General features: G+C 40.5%; 1 protein-coding gene across 3 annotated transcripts in view; it reads left to right on the forward strand.

Annotated features, from left to right (window-relative positions):
* Positions 1-18,533, forward strand: part of DLC1 (DLC1 Rho GTPase activating protein) — a 705,112-nt gene that overhangs the window by 670,061 nt on the left and 16,518 nt on the right. For all 3 annotated transcript variants that reach the window (XM_077279712.1, XM_077279713.1, XM_077279714.1), the window contains 3 exons: positions 1,855-1,936; positions 12,911-12,974; positions 17,026-18,452. In XM_077279712.1, the coding sequence (XP_077135827.1) occupies positions 1,855-1,936; positions 12,911-12,974; positions 17,026-18,452 (1,573 nt within the window). The remainder of the gene's footprint in view (positions 1-1,854; positions 1,937-12,910; positions 12,975-17,025; positions 18,453-18,533) is intronic.

Below are 18,533 nucleotides of genomic sequence, written 5' to 3' on the forward strand. Positions count from 1 at the left end.
AGACGTAATTAGTAATATAATTCTTGGCTAGAGGATAGCCATATGGACGTTCATTTCAATATTTCAATATAGATAGGTATAATAGTAGTATGTTCACTACCTTGGTTATGTTGAATCCACTAATTTGGTGCATGCAGTCCGAGAAGAAAGCTGGACAGACACACAAAAAAGTTGTTTGAACCTAACAATTTCTTTGGGATTAGCCAATACTCTTAAATCCTCATACTCTTTTAGTTTTTTGTCCGAACAATGGTTCTGCTGATAGTTCTGCTGGCAGTTATCTCACAAATTTCCTCCATACACTGGAGCGCTTGCTCTGCCATGTTCTCCATAACAGAACTGCTGCCAGACGTGTCCGGCTTGTGTCTTACAGAACAAAAGGATCAGTAGTCCGAAATCGAACATGCCGATCATTAAATTCCTCAACAGAATCTGTCAAGAGCCCTATACACATTAGACTATTAGTGACTGGTATGCTAGGGTCACGAGACCGTAATTTCTCTCATTCAAGAAAATTGGGTTGATTATGCTAATCACACTCTGATCAGAGTTTGACCACAGTGTGTCTTGGATGAGTAGTTGGAAAAAAACTGTTCATTTTCTCCATTCTGTCAGTCCGTGTAAATCTGAACACACTAAGATGTCATGTGAGTGATGTTCAATTTTTTCCCACGGACTCATTGAGTTGCATGGCCAAGTGCAATCTGTGTATCGGTTTCTTTGAAGAGTTGTGAAGCCCCCATACACATTAAGCTGTAAGCCAGTCCTGCCAGAATCAGAATTTTCCTCTGATATCAGTCTGTGTATAGGGGCCTTTATTCCACTTTACCCTTTGATATGAACATTCACATTTGGACCTCCTTTGTTGTACAGAACCAAACTTGAATTGCCAAGAACCATATAATAATACAAGGTCATTTCAATAGAACTGTTGAAGATTCCAGTAACGTGATCATAAAATGGACACTAAAATCGAGGCTGAATTACACTTTTCTTGGAAACCGGTTGGGATTATTTTGGGGCATGCCAAATTTGTGGATATTTCTTTTTTACAGATAACTGACTTTTACTTAATTAAATACATAGTCACTCCTAGAATTGAAACCATGTGTAAAAACGCTTCCTTTAATGCAGTAATAAACGGTGAGGCCAGCCAGACCTCTTCATGACCTAGCAGTCAGGCCCGGCTCTGGTTACATTATTATTTAAATAGTTCTTCTTATCTGAATTCTTTAAAAAAACTTCTGACAAATGCCAACCTGTATTCCTGTAGACAAAGTCAAAATTTGCAGTTCAATAACATCTGGAGCTCTAAAGGTTGTCTACTCCCTCTGCAAGTGGCGAACAGTCCCACTGACATGGTAAATAATTGATCACTAATCCTCTGATTTTGCAAGATTCTATAAACAAGAGAACACACTGGGCAAATATTTATCTCCAAGTAGGATATAGTGCATCATATTCAGCTTTGATCCTTTGCAGATGGTTTGAATTCAGCTGGCGTGCAATCTGCTTTTGGGCTTTTATCTTTGCTTGGCCCAACTTCCCTGACCTTCCCAGTGTGTCCCATGTGAATTTTATCAAGGTTACATGTAAAAGCTCCAGCATGTGAACCAGTGCGGCAGTATGGTATGCGAGATGGCACCAGGAGTCATTTATCTTGGGAGTTTTTTCTTTATAGGAGAGTTCAGGAAACATCTGGTTCCTTTAACCCTTCTATTTACTGACTTCTACTAATTCCTGCCACTAAACAGTGACTATTTATTCAGTGTAAACATAAAATTACTTTTACTTTTGCGTCATTTTTAGATACTTGTTTTCAAAAATAACTCAAAATAATTGTGTTCTCCCTAGATCTTCTGTTTCCCATCGACATCTCTGCTGTTAAAAAGGACCATGATTTCTTGGACAGAGATGCGATTGAAGCCTTATACAGGTTGGTGTTCACCATGTAGATAAATCCTTCAATTGCATATTGTTGTTGTTTTTTTAGGTTACCACTTATGTGTACTTCGGAGTTTAAGAAGCTTAAATTAACATTCCTGTGTTTTGTTTTTATTTCACCATCTGTTGTTGGCTTTCAGTAATGTATGTTCAGTGTTTGCATTAAAATATAAAGATAAGGAGAAAGAACATCACTCACCACTTTGATGAAAAAAATTCTAAAAAACCCTCTTGATTGAAGGTGCTTGAATTTCTCAAGGCCGGTATCCTCAAATAGGAAGATGAATATAGAAATAAGAAATTCAGACTTATTAAAAAGTATCCGATAAAAATGTAAGGACCATAAAAAAAAGGGGTAATCAAAAAAAGTTGAACTTTATGCGTTTTGGACAAGTAATCACTCATAGGTGAGCGATGACTTGTTGTAGTCCAGAACACATACATTTCAACATCATAGGTGAGTAGGAACTTGACACAGCTTGAATAAATTAGATTTTTTTTCATATATTCACTATGGTGCTGGATCACAATTCTTTTTTTCTGTGTTCATTTTCATTAAAATACTTAATGCTCGTCATCTTCTGTCATTTCCTGGGCTGCTCTGGTCCGTCACCCACATCATCTGACTGCAGACCTTTCTTGTTGGTCCACACCGCTAAACGTTGTTTCCCTTCTTAATGTAAGTCTATGAAAACTGTGTTCTGAGCCTCATAAACTTACATTGAGAAAGTGACTTCCGGTCCACACAGAAGATGCTGATATGAGCCGGCCGGTCAGAACTGTGGCATCATGATGCAGGACAGCGACCGCAGCAGACACTCATGTGAATAAGGCAGTACAAGACATAGACCACAAATAACAGTGTCACAATTACTGGGGAAAAAATACACTTCTAACATCACACAACTTCAAATTTGGAAATTTTAGTGTCAATTTAAGGAAATTAGATGTAAAGAAAGTGTTAGGACCAATTTACACTGGCTGGTAATCAGGACTGAGAGTTCCTTGGACACCACATTTTTCGATTATCAACCTGTCTAAACAGGCTGCCAGTTCTCTGGATGAACAAATCGCTCTTTGGTTGGGTAAGATTATTTTTAAGCTTGCCAATCCGAGCAGGCGCAGTGTCATGTGTGTGCGTCACACCGTATTGACGACGTAGTTTCAGCCTGAGCAAATCAGAATAAGAGTCAGGAATGAGAGGAGGTATGGAGAATCATAGGCATCCCATCCAGCAGTCACGCGTTACTGACCCATCTCTAATCCTAACTAATAAATAGTGTATTGTGCTAATCAGATAGATCGTTAATCTAAAAGTCTCGATAAACCCCCATTATGAGGCCATGTTCACACGTTCGGTATTTGGTCAGTATTTTACCTCAGTATTTGTAAGCCAAAACCAGGAGTGGGTGATAATACAGAAGTGGTGATGTGTTTCTATTATACTTTTCCTCTGATTTTTCCATTTCTGTTTTTGGATTACAAATACTGAGGTAAAATACTGACCAAATACTGAAGTATGATTGTGGCATTATGCGTATATCTGTATGATTTTAGCTGTGTAAATTCATCCCGAATTCACAATATGCCCAGGACGCTACGATAACACAATTCTCCACATTTCAGGAAAATCAAGAAATAGATAGGTTCCCATTGAAGTGAATGATAATGCGGCCATTAGACAGAGCTATACAGCAATGCAATGTAGAATATATAATATATTGCGCCATGTTAGATGACGGCGGTGACTGCTATGCAATGTGAACCGTGAAATACTAGAATCATCTAGTCCCATCCAGCTCAACAGCATTCTCCTCTCTGACTTACATGATGACTTTGATGTGCAGAGGAGAATCTTGAGTCTTGCTGATAAGACTGTCTAATCTCTAGGAGACTTTAGTTTAATGTGTCTACACAACAAAACTGCGCAGTCGGCTGAAAAGGATACAGCCGTCTTCTGTTGGGAAGATAAACTTTTAATGTTTTTAATAGAATAGTTCTCGAAATCCAAGTTAAAATCTTTCTGATACGCATGGTGTCAGTTACAAGAAAAATCGTGTCTACTAGGATTACATTTCTCCTGTGTCACATTTTATGGGTGTCAAGAACAAATCCAATGAAATATGTTGTCTTTCCCTGACCTTGAGTGTTACTTTTCTGCTTGGTTGGATTTCTTTGAGAGCCTCCCCTCCATATACCAGTATAAGGGTGCCACAAAAAGCAAAAGAGGAAAAAGTATAAAGTGTTCAATATGATCCGAAGCTAAAGCTAAACTCTTACCACTCATGCATGCTCCGAAGCTAAATTATTGCCATCAGAAGTTATTCCTAATTCTCGATTTAAAATATATCATGTCCAACGGGCTTTTATAACAGCAGCCATACGTTACGCTGTGTAATGTCTATTTAGGGTTTCTGTTTCAATTTTAGAATTAACTAGAATAAATTGTAGCCTAAATCTAATGAATACTGAGGTGGAACGAAATGTAAATATTTAGTTTTCAATAATCTGATCTCTTGTGTTAAATAGGTCAGAGGCTGACCACCATGGCTGGTTGTAGCCAATGTTGGCTTCACATGACTAACGATGAAGAACCATATGTCTAGACTGCAGTTTACAATAAGTCTATGTTAAGCAGATTCAACACCCCCATCCTTTCTTTTCCTGAACAGAAAACTTGCATATTGCTGTTTAAGGAAAGGTGAGGCTTATGTGCTTGGTACACTTGCAGCCCCTTCATTAAAGGGAACCTGTCATCTGGTTTTCCTAATATAAACTAACACTACCCTTAACTACTCTATTATCGCAACTCATCGGCCTGTATGTAAGCCGCAACCCCTCTGTATATAGTAAAAATGATACTTTGTATACTTCTGGAATACATTACAGTCCATTCTTATGGGCGTCTTTTCCATTTCTTAGCACCTCCTCAATCCCTGCAGCTGCCGCCATCCTAGCTTAATTCATGTGGAGGTGTCCTATGTCATCCACAGATCACCGTAATCTTATACCTGTGAAGGTGCTCTATGCTCTGCCCTACTAAGGGCAGACAAAATGTCCTGTACTGTGCATGTGCCAGCATTGATTTCACTTTCGGGTTAATAAGTGCCCATCATAGGACTTTGGCCTGCCCTTAGTATGGCAATGCCTAGGGCATCTGTGCCTCAACAAGATTCGCAGATGATGATCTGTGGATGACGTAAGATGCGTCATCCACATCAGTCAAAACAGGAGGATCTCAATTGCAGGGCTTGTGAAGGTGCAGAGGAAAGAAAGACACCCATCGGACCGGACAGCTACAAAGAATAAAAGGTATTTTTTGCATTTGCACAGGAAGTTAGGGCTTAGATACAGGTCAATAAACTGGGGTAATAGAGCAGTTATTATTTATTAACGGCCTTCAGCTTGATTTCGAGCCATGGCAACTTGATGGATGAATGGTCTGTAGGAAGATCGATCTTGTACAAGCCTAGATGGGTCCACCAGGGTCTTCTCAACCGTTATCCTGATTGTATCAAGTCATCAGGTAGTTGGTCTTCCTCTTCGCCTTGTTCCTTCTATGTTTCCGACCACAATGTCTTTCTCCAGTGTATGATATGTCCAAAGTAGGCAAGTCATAGCTTGGTGATCCATGTTTCGAGTGACAAGTCTGGCTTGATTTGTTCCAAAATTGATTGGTTTGTTTTTCTTGCCATCCATGGTATTGATAGCATCCTTATCAAGCACCACATTTCAAAGGCGTTGATTCTTCTTCTGTCTTCTGTAGAGTAGTTAAGTTCATAGAGCAGTTAAAGGTACTGGTTTTATTTTAAATTAGGAAACCTGGTGACAGGTTCCTTTTATGCTAACAATGTTCCAGTAAAGGTACCGTCACACTAAGCGACGCTGCAGCGATACAGACAACGATGCCGATCGCTGCAGCGTCGCTGTTTGGTCGCTGGAGAGCTGTCACACAGACCGCTCCCCAGCGACCAACGATGCCGAGGTCCCTGGGTAACCAGGGTAAACATCGGGTTGCTAAGCGCAGGGCCGCGCTTAGTAACCCGATGTTTACCCTGGTTACCAGTGTAAAATGTAAAAAAACAAACAGTACATACTCACCTTCGCGTCCCCCGGCATCCGCTTCCTGCACTGACTGAGCGCCGGCCCTAACAGCAGAGCGGTGACGTCACCGCTGTGCTGTGCTTTCACTTACGGCCAGCGCTCAGTCAGTGCAGGAAGCGGACGGCGGGGGACGTGTGACAGACATCAGAAGGTGAGTATGTAGTGTTTGTTTTTTTACATTTTACACTGGTAACCAGGGTAAACATCGGGTTACTAAGCGCGGCCCTGCGCTTAGTAACCCGATATTTACCCTGGATACCAGTGTAAAACATCTCTGGTATCGTTGCTTTTGCTGTCAAACACAACGATACACGGCGATCTGACGACCAAATAAAGTTCTGAACTTTAATCAACGACCAGCGATATCACAGCAGGATCCTGATCGCTGCTGCTTGTCAAACACAACGATATCGCTATCCAGGACGCTGCAACGTCACGGATCGCTAGCGATATCGTTTAGTGTGACGGTACCTTAAGTTACAGAAAACCCCTTTAATCCATTTAATGAATGATTCCTGTTACATTGATTTCTTAAGCATTTTTGCTCTCTAGGTCAATAAGTACTCTAATAACGCATACAACTATATGCTTTTTGCTGATTTGTATGAGCAAATTTTAAGTTTCAGAAAATGTTAGTATGAGACCGTGTCTCTCTTGTCCATAACCTGTGTCTGGTATTGCAAATATTATAATGTAAAAGACAAATAATAGTCTAGGAATGATACCTTTATTGGCTACCCATAAAAATTATATTTCCAAGCTTTTGGAGCACAAAGGCTCGTTCATCAGGCTAGTTTATCAATAGTAAGACAAGAGCATGATTTATAAGATGTTACTTTTTCCATTTATATGAAAGTATTTACATTGATTTTTCTGGCTCCATACATATTACCGTAGTTAAGAGTTAGCCAAACTCAATGGTCATTCAAAGATATACTGTAGTATATATAGGGACATACCGACTCTGTACCTACAGATGATGTCTGGAGAGAGAAATATCTTTTCTATTAAAGGAACCTGTCACCCAAAAAAATATTATTTGCCTGCATCTGTGGGGTCAATATGCAGGTTAATACCGTTATTAACCTGCCCAACCCTCGCACCTATCCGAATGCTAAAAGTGCGGGTTTAGTCACCACTCTGAGTATACAGAGCACGGTCTGTAGCCACGCCCCCGGTCCTGACTGCCAGCAGCTCAGCATTATGGCCAGCTGTCAGTCAGTTACAGCCACGGCTCTTTATACTTAGAGCAGTGACTGAACCTGTACTGTCTTCGCCCCTATGACTGGAAGCCGAACACTGCAAAGTTCATTTTCTCGTGAAAGCTTTTGGCTAACTGCGGGCACTGGGCAAGTTAATAACGCTATTAACCTGCAGAATAACCCCATATCTGCAGGTTAATAGTGTTTTTTCTGGTGACAGGTCCCCTTTAAATTTCAGCATCCTATCCTTTTGTTCTGCGTGGAGATAAGCTGGTGCCAGAGGAGAACATAGAAGTGTTTGGTGGAGGTGAGCCTTCCTTTCTACGGGAGAGACAGCTATCAGTCAAATGATCAAACGGCCACCAGCTATATGATGTGTAAGGGGGCTTTTTTGCAGTGCCACAATATAATATTTTATTGTATGTGATACATCTTTGTTTAAGAATCATGCAATATATCTAAAGGGGTTGTCCACCACTAGGACAACCTTCTTTCAGCGCTTTTGTTCCATTCAAATAATGGGGGGAAATAAAGCAAAACAAAGTTACGTAAGAACAGGGGGAAAACGTGTCTGTTTTTTGCATCCTTTATCCTGCCAACACTCCAGGATGCAAATACTGAATCTGTGCACACATACTAACATTATGTTATCAGTAGGTTACACATCAGTAATCACTGCTCCTCCTCTACTTTATTCCAAGAATGTTCTGATCCGTGGTCATTCGGTTCAAGAATGTTCAAGGAAAAAAAAAATTAAAGATAAAAAGGTTAAAATGCAAAAGTCAAGAATTTTATGTTCCAGAAAAAAGTGTAATTTATTCCTGTATATTTGCTCCTTGACCAATATTTGGGGCCCAGATTTGGCTGCATATATCAAATACATTTTTCAAATACTTTGTTAAAGATATATTTGGCAAGGTAAAAACATTAGTCAACCGCACTTTTTATTTGCTTAGGATTTAGCATTTGGATGCGTAAATGTGGAAGAAAGGGCAGTCTGTGCTTGTTGTGCATACCTGCTGTACAATAAGCTCTCACATCCTCGAACGAACATGCTTTCCGTAAAGGTTACGACAGCCCCTCACCTCTCCCTTGTGATAAATGAACTTGTTTTCCAAAGAGGTTCCAAATTATAAAAATATATACATTTGTACAATTTGTGTTTTTGCAATTTATAGAAGTTATTTCTTATTAGTCTATTGAGGGCAATACGGTAATGGGTTCAATTTATCAAAACGAGTGCAAAAAAAAAGAGGGGTACTCGTTTGTAAAAATAAGAGTTGGAATCTGATTGGTTAGCCTAGAGAAAGTTGCGGTGTATTTGATGACAACCTCTCCTGTTAGATTGATCAGATTACCTTAATTCCCCAGACACGTCCTGTTCATACCAGCGATCTAATAAAATCTAGGGAAGAATGTTTTTCTAAAATAAAATATTAGATCCCTGATAAAAATGTAATAAAATAAAGTATAAATATATACAACACTACTTTCAAGTCCACATAAGACCTAGAACTTAGCGACCTGGATAAACAAGAAGCTTACTAACATTGCGTTGAACATGATAGCCTAGCCCTGGAGGAAAGTGAATATAGAGGGCGCCGTTATATTCGCAGCTTGTTGTAAAGTATGTATTCAAGGTAAGGTCTTTAAACTGAGGAGTGTTTGCCCATTGGTACAAAGCACATATTAAGAAATTTGTGAAGTCCAGCATATTTTACCTGTGAGCAAAGGCAAACTCAAGACAACATTGCTTGTCTTGGCTCTTGTTCAAATTTTTGAAGAATTTTCTTAAAATCACTTGGTATGGAGGTTAAGAAAATGATACTTATTTGGAAATAATCTGTTGCTTCGGCTTAAGTCCGAACCGATGTAGGATTTATGTGGAAAAATGTATTTACAAGGTCCTGTTTGTACTGTTTTATGTTGGACACAACAAGGTCCTGTTTGTACTGTTTTATGTTGTTGGAAAATTTCATATAGTAGGGGAATAAGTATAAATCATAATAAATTACCCTAACGTTAAAAAATACTTTATTGTTAAAACCAGGGCAGACTGCCACAACCCAACCTAAATACACCCAAACAAACAGTGCTCAAACAAATATAAACCCAAATAAAGGGGATGTAAATCTAGATGACCCTATCACCGGCTTCTATGATGCCCCTGCCTGGCTGCGGAGGTTGGCACCCTAGGGGGGAGCGTAGTGGCGCCCCCGCTCCTCGATGGCTATCCCTGGTGGCCCTGATGCACCCTACCGCCGCTAGTGAGAGCCTCTACCCGTGCTCTAAAGGATCCTCTACCACTAGACAGAGGTCTACCTATGCTAGGGACACACTAGATCCCCAAGATTAAAAACATTGTATAAACACTTGGCATATATCAATAGGAACACCGATAGTAGTCCTCTGGGAGGTATTTGGATGTATCAGTCTCAGGAGTCTACAAATCAATCTAACGAACAGCCCCTCCAATAAAACTGGGGTTATAAGGTCACCTCTGTATAGTGCATGCATATGATCACAATTAGACACAATGCTCAATACCTGTCTAGATACTCAATTAGATGTCCTTATCTTCTACTAATTCACTTGATGTACAATAGATTAGAGTGATTGTATATTATTGTATATTTTATTTAGTTACATCTCTTATACCAATAGACTCAATATTCATATCCATCCAATGAAATATAGGAAAAACGGATACTCATCTCCTGATCCCGCGGTAGTTCCCCACATGCCCTTATTCATTTAACACCTCTACGCGTTTCGCCCATTTGGGCTCGTCAGGAGGTCCGATAGAGAGATAATTCGTGTCTTAACTGATGGTAAGCAACCTGCCGATACAAGCATACCTGCTTTTGTAATAGCCCGCCACCTTCGTCATGTAAAGAGTCCCTCCTTCCCATTTCCTGTGGCGTCTAAAGCCATCAACTGCGCATGTCTCCTCCAGGGCGTAAGCGGCACCATTGGTCCTAGCTCTCCGTCCTCAAACACATCTCCTGCTGTCTCTACGCATGCCCGCTTTGGACCGCACACAGGCAGCCACATCCTCATTGGTGACGCTGATCGCTCATCACTTCCGCCACCAGAGTTCGGATACGTCACACATGCATTAGGTTGCTATGGCACCGCTAAAGAAATACGGGCAGGCAGATTAACTGAATGGAGCATACTGCGCATGTCTACACTGCATTATCTTGCCACCGAAAACAGCATTCGCCCAGATACGGCGATTCAAACATACGCCTCATATAAAATGCTATGCGGCCCAATATTCAAGCGCGGGTTTATAGACAGATCTAGCCTTCGCTCAATATTCACCAGATAATCTGTCTGATTGCTATATTGGCTGCATTTTACATAAATGTACAATGTGGTATCTCCTATCCCTTAGGTTCTACTCCCAATGGCACCTTGCAGCCTGATGCACATATCGCACCTATCTTGTATCATTTTGGGGATGACCCTATCTCATCTTCTGCTTTGGAGCCAATATTGGCCCATGATTATCTTGATATTTTTTTATATTTTTTTTCCCTTTTTTTTTTTTTTTTTTTTTTTTTTCCTTTTTTATATATATACACATAGTGTTATGATGGCTAAGAGTCAACTAATCACCTTCCCTTGATATTCCACCATGTATAGGGCACATCACGCCTGTACATCTAACTAAAAACAGAAAATGAGGTCACATAAGGAGTTTAAATAGTGACAGACGTTGTAGATGTAGTAGCAAGGTAAATATTACAAGCAGGTATCCCTAAATATTTAAACGTGTGTTGGGACGGTGCCCATCTTGATATGTCATGGAAATCCATGTGGTCCCCCAAAACTACAGGGAACCCATCAATATTTGGGTACGGTTCGTCTGATTTAAAACAGGACCTTACATATCGAACATTCTCACATACAATTTGGCATCCCATCCATCAACTATTACAAGAAGCATACATATGATGTTTGCTCATTGAGTCCTGGTTTTAACAATAAAGTATTTTTTAACGTTAGGGTAATTTATTATGATTTATACTGTTTTATGTTGGACACAACAAGGTCCTGTTTGTACTGTTTTATGTTGGACACAATGCAGCTCTGAGATCTAGAACTGACTTTATGCAGTTTAGGCCTAAAAGAAAAATGTACATTTAGGCCCTATGGTGGCAGCACATGATTTCTCAATACAGAGCTGTATTCACTTCATTTTCTGCAGTATGATGCTCCCTACACTATAATAATGCAGAATCCCATCAAACATGATATGGATTTATTTCTTTGTTGGATTAGTATGGAATGCAAAAGAAAAAATAACTTTTCCTCTATATGAAGTCAGAGCCATAGTGCAGTTCCATACACATTGAAGGTTGAAGGTCTTAAAAAAGAATTGTGACTAGCAACAAGTGTGTGTGCGCGCGTGTGTGTATATTTATATATAAACTGTATGTGTATATTTTAATTGGGTGTAAATGCTGCTGTTCTGAATTTTCAGTGTTTTTTTCAATTGTTTCTGCTCCTCTCTGTTCCTGAAGAATCCCATAACAAAGAGTTGAAGGATAGGGCATTGTCTTCCCTGTATGTAAATCTTAAGACTGAAAAGGGGAAGGGAACAAAGGGCACCAAATTGGGGAGAACATTTGCATTTACTGTAAGCTAAAAAAAAAAATTAAACACTTATGACAATTTACTGGTCCTCTTCAAACTGGCCATACTTGAGAGCGTCCGGTTGAATGTTTGTTTAGAAGGCCACCATCTCTCTTGACACCCCTATACACAAGGGCACTCTGCACATCGGGGTGTTCAGTCGGGGGAGAGGAGAAAGCAGCTGACAGACACTTCTGGCATTAGCTAATCTTCCATAAAAATTAAAGAATCGGCATTGACATTCCACCTGCCTATTTTTTTCTACCTGACATGCGTACTGGGAGAGATAGGAGGTAACCATACATATCAGATGGTAACACCAATATTAAAGGGTTTGGGTGAGTTTCGTCAAGTTGGCCTGAAGTCTTTTACTGAGAAAGCTATGTGGTTTCCACTTCTAAATAAAGAGTTACAGATTAGCATAAAACCATTAGTTGTGTGCATATTGCAGGCTGGTATTTGTATTTTGGCTGGAGTAGGTCTTCACCGTGTCCAGCAGATATGTCTGTGTACAGGAAAATAGAGTCCAAACATTTAAGGTCAACTAGAAGACTCAATGTCATGTTAAACACGTTTTATTTTGAAAATCGCCTGTAAATTTCACATTTTCTCTGAACAACCGCAGCTGTTTAATGACCGCCAATAGGCTACATGTAAGCCAATCAGTGGTCATTTGACAGCTTATTTAGACAAGCCAATCGTACTTCTATGCCCACAGAATGATTGTTAATATGATTGTCCTGTGTGCATAAAATATCATCTTTCTCGGCAGCACTTTTCCTTGTGTATATAGGACTGTGTGCTGTCCAGAACGATTATTTTAAAGTAAGCTTAAAACAATTTCAACTGACGAACAAGCGACAGTCCGATAATCTAGAAAAATCGTTGCTAGTAATGACTGTTCGGCCACTGTGAATTCCCGTTTAGTGACTTAATTTTAACTTTTGAACCGATTTTTCTATCATTTGTAGCTGCTGTTATTGTTCTAATTTTCTTTATTCTTCTTTTTCTAACAGGCGACTAAATACTTTAAATAAATGTGCGGTGATGAAGCTGGAAATCAGTCCGAATAGAAAAAAGGTAAGAAACATATTGACCATCTAAAGATATAAAAGCAAAGACAATGCAACCAACTTCTCCATAGGACTGTCAGCTGTGGCATTGGATGTCCCTTGTGCAAGTGGTAATCTATTCCAAATTGAAATGCTAAGTGACTTGCCACAATTCAAATAGCCTTACAATTGTATGTACCTATGTAGATAAGGCACTATGCCAATAGTAAAGGTTGTGGGGGATGGTATCCTAACATGATGTTAAGAAAGGCAGAGGCAAGTAACCCTGGAATTATTTTAGGATTTAGCTCAAATAACCAATAGAATAAATAATGGTATTTAGAGTAATTTTATTAAGAGGTGCACTACTTATCCACTGCTATCTAGCTCCTTCCTAGCAAACTTTAGCTTAAAAGTTTAAAGCCTAACCCATCCCGCTCTTCAGATGTGACTGCAGGTAACTTCAGTATCCAACTACCCTTTATATTCTACTCAGAGGTATCGGAAGATGAGCTACAGGGGTAGGGGTGGTTGTCAGAGTGTCTGGAAATAGTGGTCAAATAAGGCTTCTTTCATACTTGCGTCGGTACGCGGCCGTCGCTAAGTGTCGGCATGATGTACTGACGGACGTTGTGAAAATTCGGCACAACGTGGGCTGCGGATGCAGTTTTTCAATGCATCCGCTGCCCATTCTAAAGTCCCGGGAAGGGAGGAGGGGGCGGAGTTCTGGCCGCGCATGCGCGGTAGGAAATGCAGGATCCGACATACGAAAAAACATTCCCTTGAACGTTTTTTCGTGACGACGGTCCGCCAAAACACAACGCATCCAGTGCACGACGGACGGCAATACAAGTCTATGGGAAAAAAAACGCATCCTGCGGGCACATTTGCAGGATGCGTTTTTTCCCCAAAATGACGCATTGCGACGGATGCCAAACGACGCAAGTGTGAAAGTAGCCTAAGTCATACATTCCTATTAAAGCAATACCTTTATATTGTTCATGCAAATTGTCTCTTCAGAGAGGAAGAGAGCTGGAACTCTAGTGTTACCCATTGGAAGCAGCGATACTAAAAGTCAATATCGACCCCTTTAAGGAGCCTTGCCTCATGACTTAGGATAAAAACCAAACCAGAATCTCAATTTGCAGACGCAGTGTTTTGTAGTGTTGCTCCTCGTCAGTGCAAAGTATGAGATCTGATTTGTCTGTATGATGGGTCTCTGACTGGGGTCTAAGGGGTTATCTTTCTCCTTGTGTAGAACGACATGCCATACTTTTACAGTGAGTTCTATCTGTCCCTGTCATTTTGCTTGTAGAGTTCCCAAACACATTAGATTATTGTTGTCCAAACCTGATGTTATCAATTGGATTGGCCGACAGTCTAATACTCCTGTGCATGGGGCACTCTGCAGAGATAACTGTTGGCCAAGCCATCGTTCAGCTGGCAGCTATCTAATGTGTATGGGGACAGAAATTGTGGTCATTTCCCACCTACTACATATCATTGAACACCAGCTAGCTTGTGTGAATAACCTACCAAATCACCCCTCTGAGTTTGATATTTCAGGGAGTAAAGCTGGAGTTACACTAAACGACTTACCAACGATCATGACCAGCGATACGACCTGGCCGTGATCGTTGGTAAGTCGTTGTGTGGTCGCTGGGGAGCTGTCACACAGACAGCTCTCTCCAGCGACCAACGATCAGGGGAACGACTTCGGCATCGTTGAAACTGTCTTCAACGATGCCGAAGTCCCCGTGCAGCACCCGGGTAACCAGGGTAAACATCGGGTTACTAAGTGCAGGGCCACGCTTAGTAACCCGATATTTACCTTGGTTACCATTGTAAAAGTAAAAAAAAAAAAACTACATACTCACATTCTGATGTCTGTCACGTCCCTCGCCGGCGTCCACAGGGTTAAAACTGCTTTCGGCAAGAGCGCTGCTAATGCACGCGCTGCTGCCGAGAGCTTCCCTGCACTGACTGTGTCAGCGCCGGCAGTAACAGCGGTGACGTCACCGCTGTGCTCTGCTTTACGGCCGGCGCTGACACAGTCAGTGCAGGGAAGCTCTCGGCAGCAGCGCGTGCATTAGCAGCGCTCCTGCCGAAAGCAGTTTTAACCCTGTGGACGCTGGGGGACGTGACAGACATCAGAATGTGAGTATGTACTGTTTTTTTTTTTTACTTTTACAATGGTAACCAGGGTAAATATCGGGTTACTAAGCGCGGCCCTGCACTTAGTAACCCGATATTTACCCTGGTTACAAGTGAACACATCGCTGGATCGGCGTCACACACGCCGATCCAGCGATGACAGCGGGTGATCCGCGACCAAAAAATGGTCCCGATCATTCCCCAACGACCAACGATCTCCCAGCAGGGGCCTGATCGTTGGTCGCTATCACACATAACGAGATCGTTAGCGGGATCGTTGCTACGTCACCAAAAGCGTTGCAACGATATCGTTTACGATATCGTTATGTGTGACTCAGCCTTAAGTTTAATTTTGGGGATTTTTATTTTATTTAGCTCTATTCTTTTATTTGTCAGTTCTTGGCACATTTGGATTGAGGGATTCGAGTACAGACAGGCTAAAACAGTTTGGAAACTTCTGACTAGTACTTTCTGATTTGCTATGTTTTAGATGCCAGGTTAGGCTGACTAAACCAGTGGTTGCTACAAAATATTCCTTCCCAGAACAGCAATCACCCTGGGTTTTATGCTCCTATTTGCCTCTTATTTATTTCAGAAACAGTCTGCCATGTTTAATGGCTAAATCCTGCTTTTCTTCTGTTTAGAATACAGATGTTCCACCATGGTTTTCTACTGTAGTTTTTTTGCCTCAAGCAATTCATTATGTTAAGTTTGGGGGATGGTGAATGTGTCTGTGACTTGGCACACACATCTCAGCTAGTCTTATGTTTTACGACATCAGTATTTTCATCATTAGCTGCACATATCCTGTCTATCTATCTATCTATCTATCTATCTATCTATCTATCTATCTATCTATCTATCTATCTATCTATCTATCTATCCATCCATCCCATATCTATCTATCTATCTGTCCATCCATCTATCTATATCTATCTATCTATCTAGAAGAAAAAATGGAACAGCACTGTAAAAGGGAATTTAGGGTGCAGGGCCCTCCAAACAAATATCCATTTGTAGAAGTAATATAAAAGAAAAATTGAAGGCAGCACTCCAATAATGGAAAAATTGACTTTATTAGCCCATATGGGGTGGCAACTTTTCTGCTGTGGCCAGCCTTTATCTATCTATCTATCTATCTATCTATCTATCTATCTATCTATCTATCTATCTATCTATCTATCTATCTATCTATCTATCTATCTATCTATCTATCTATGTTTTATAATTTCTCTACCTAAGTATTAATTTCCAGTAGCCATACAGCATATATAGATTGTTGGAGCCTACTTAGTCTCTAGGCTCATGGGAATGATTGGAATGATTACTTTGTGCCTCCTTGTGTAATTAAGTTTAGACGTTACAAAGAAATAAGTTGCCATTTGCCGTATTAATGCTGTCTGACTTTAAATATGCATTGATATTCATGTATTATGTAATAGTATTTTTAATAACAAGAGTTGTTCCCAATACATATAAAAAGAAGAAATGTGCTAAAATAAAAAAAAAAACACCTATTGACTTATAAATCCTGCGCTGCCCCAGCTAGTCTTTGAATTGTCCTGTAATGATCAGACGTGACCTTTGCAGTCATCAGTGGTGTTAAGCCAACCATGCTACCATCAATAATGAAAACATGGAATGACTATGGTAATTAGATGCTCATGGTTAGCAGGTAATCACTTTAGGACAAGTAAAAGATGCATGGTGACAACCGGATGAGTTAGCTGGTAAGTATGAAGGGGGAGGGAAGGGTTAAACACAATCCCTGCCTTTAGAAAATGTTTTCTATATCCCAGACAATCTTCTTTAAAATTTGTGTTATCCTAACAGATTAACACAGTTGTTTGTTTGTTTTTAATATTGCAATATAATTTTGTAATATAATATTAGTCTAATAAGAATCATCTCTTTCAAATTTCTAGAGTGAAGATTCAGATGAAGATGAACCTTGTGCAATCAGTGGTAAATGGACGTTCCAGCGGGACAGTAAAAGATGGTCAAGATTGGAAGAATTTGATGTCTTTCAGGGACATAAACCCACACCGGGTGACAGTCATCAGCTAGGAAATGCTATAAGCCAGGATAGCATTCTTACAGATCTGAGTGAGCACCAAGAAGTTTCATCCATCCACAGCACCAGCAGTGACAGTCAAAGAGCACACGTTCCCAGTGAGGCAGGAACAACTCGAACAAACTCGGTTAACAGTGTGTGTTCATCTGGAAACACTTTTGCAAATGATGATTCCTTTGGTAGCCTTCCATCTCCCAAGGAACTTTCCCATTTTAACTTCAACATCAAGGTGAATGAAAAGAGCTCAAGATCTAGAACGAAGAGCCTCCTGAAAAGAATGGAAAGTCTAAAGATCAAAACTTCCCACAGCAAAAAGAAGTCTCAGTCGAAAACAGGCCTGACAATCAGTGAACCTATCCTACAAGAAGGGGTAGATGAGGATAAGCTAAAGCAACTGAACTGTGTGGAAATAACTTCTCTGAATGGAAACCATATAAATGCCCCTAAGGTGCGCAGGAGGAGCATATCAAATTCAACACAAACCAGTAGTAGTAGTAGTCAGTCAGAAACAAGCAGTGCAGTCAGCACGCCAAGTCCAGTTACAAGAACACGTAGCCTAAGTGCTTGTCACAAGAGGGTTGGGATGTACTTAGAGGGGTTTGACCCCTTCAACCAGTCAACTTTTAGTGATGTTCTCGAACAAAACTATAAGAACCAGAGGAATTTTGGTGATGATGCTGTGTTTTTTATTCCTGAAGACCACAAGCCTGGAACATTTCCAAAAGCACTTTCAAATGGAAACTTGTCCCCGACGGACAGTAGCTCTTCTGTGAGCTGGAGAAATGGGAGTTTTCATGGACATGACAACCTCAGCTTCACAAGGGAAAACAGTGTCAGCAGCGTCAGCAGCTGCAAAAGTACTTTCAGTAGGATGAGACGCACTTCATGCTGTTCTGAAGGAAACAGAAGCCGGTTGAGTATCTATGACAATGTGCCTGGCACATTTCTCTACTCCAGTAATGGTGACTTGGCCAATTTGGAACATGAGGACATTTTCCCAGAACTGGATGACATATTGTATCATGTGAAGGGAATGCAGAGAATTGTAAATCAATGGACAGACAAATTTTATGATGAGGGAGATTCCGATTCAGCGTTAGACTCTGTATCTCCTTGTCCTTCCTCTCCTAAACAAATTCTCTTAGACATTGACAATGACTGCAGTGCTCTTAGTGATTTGGACAGCACCGGCAACTCATTCAATGATTGTGAAGACACAACGGTGATCCAAGGAAGGAGAGACTCTGGAGTAGACGCATCCTTGACACGATCCAATAGGTGTGTTTTCTTTTTATGCATTAGTGCCGGTGTATGATTGGTTGTTAGTGTTAATTTTAATTGTTGCTTACATTTATTTAA

This window comes from Ranitomeya variabilis, chromosome 1 (assembly GCF_051348905.1).
Source record: "Ranitomeya variabilis isolate aRanVar5 chromosome 1, aRanVar5.hap1, whole genome shotgun sequence".
NCBI lineage: Eukaryota > Metazoa > Chordata > Amphibia > Anura > Dendrobatidae > Ranitomeya > Ranitomeya variabilis.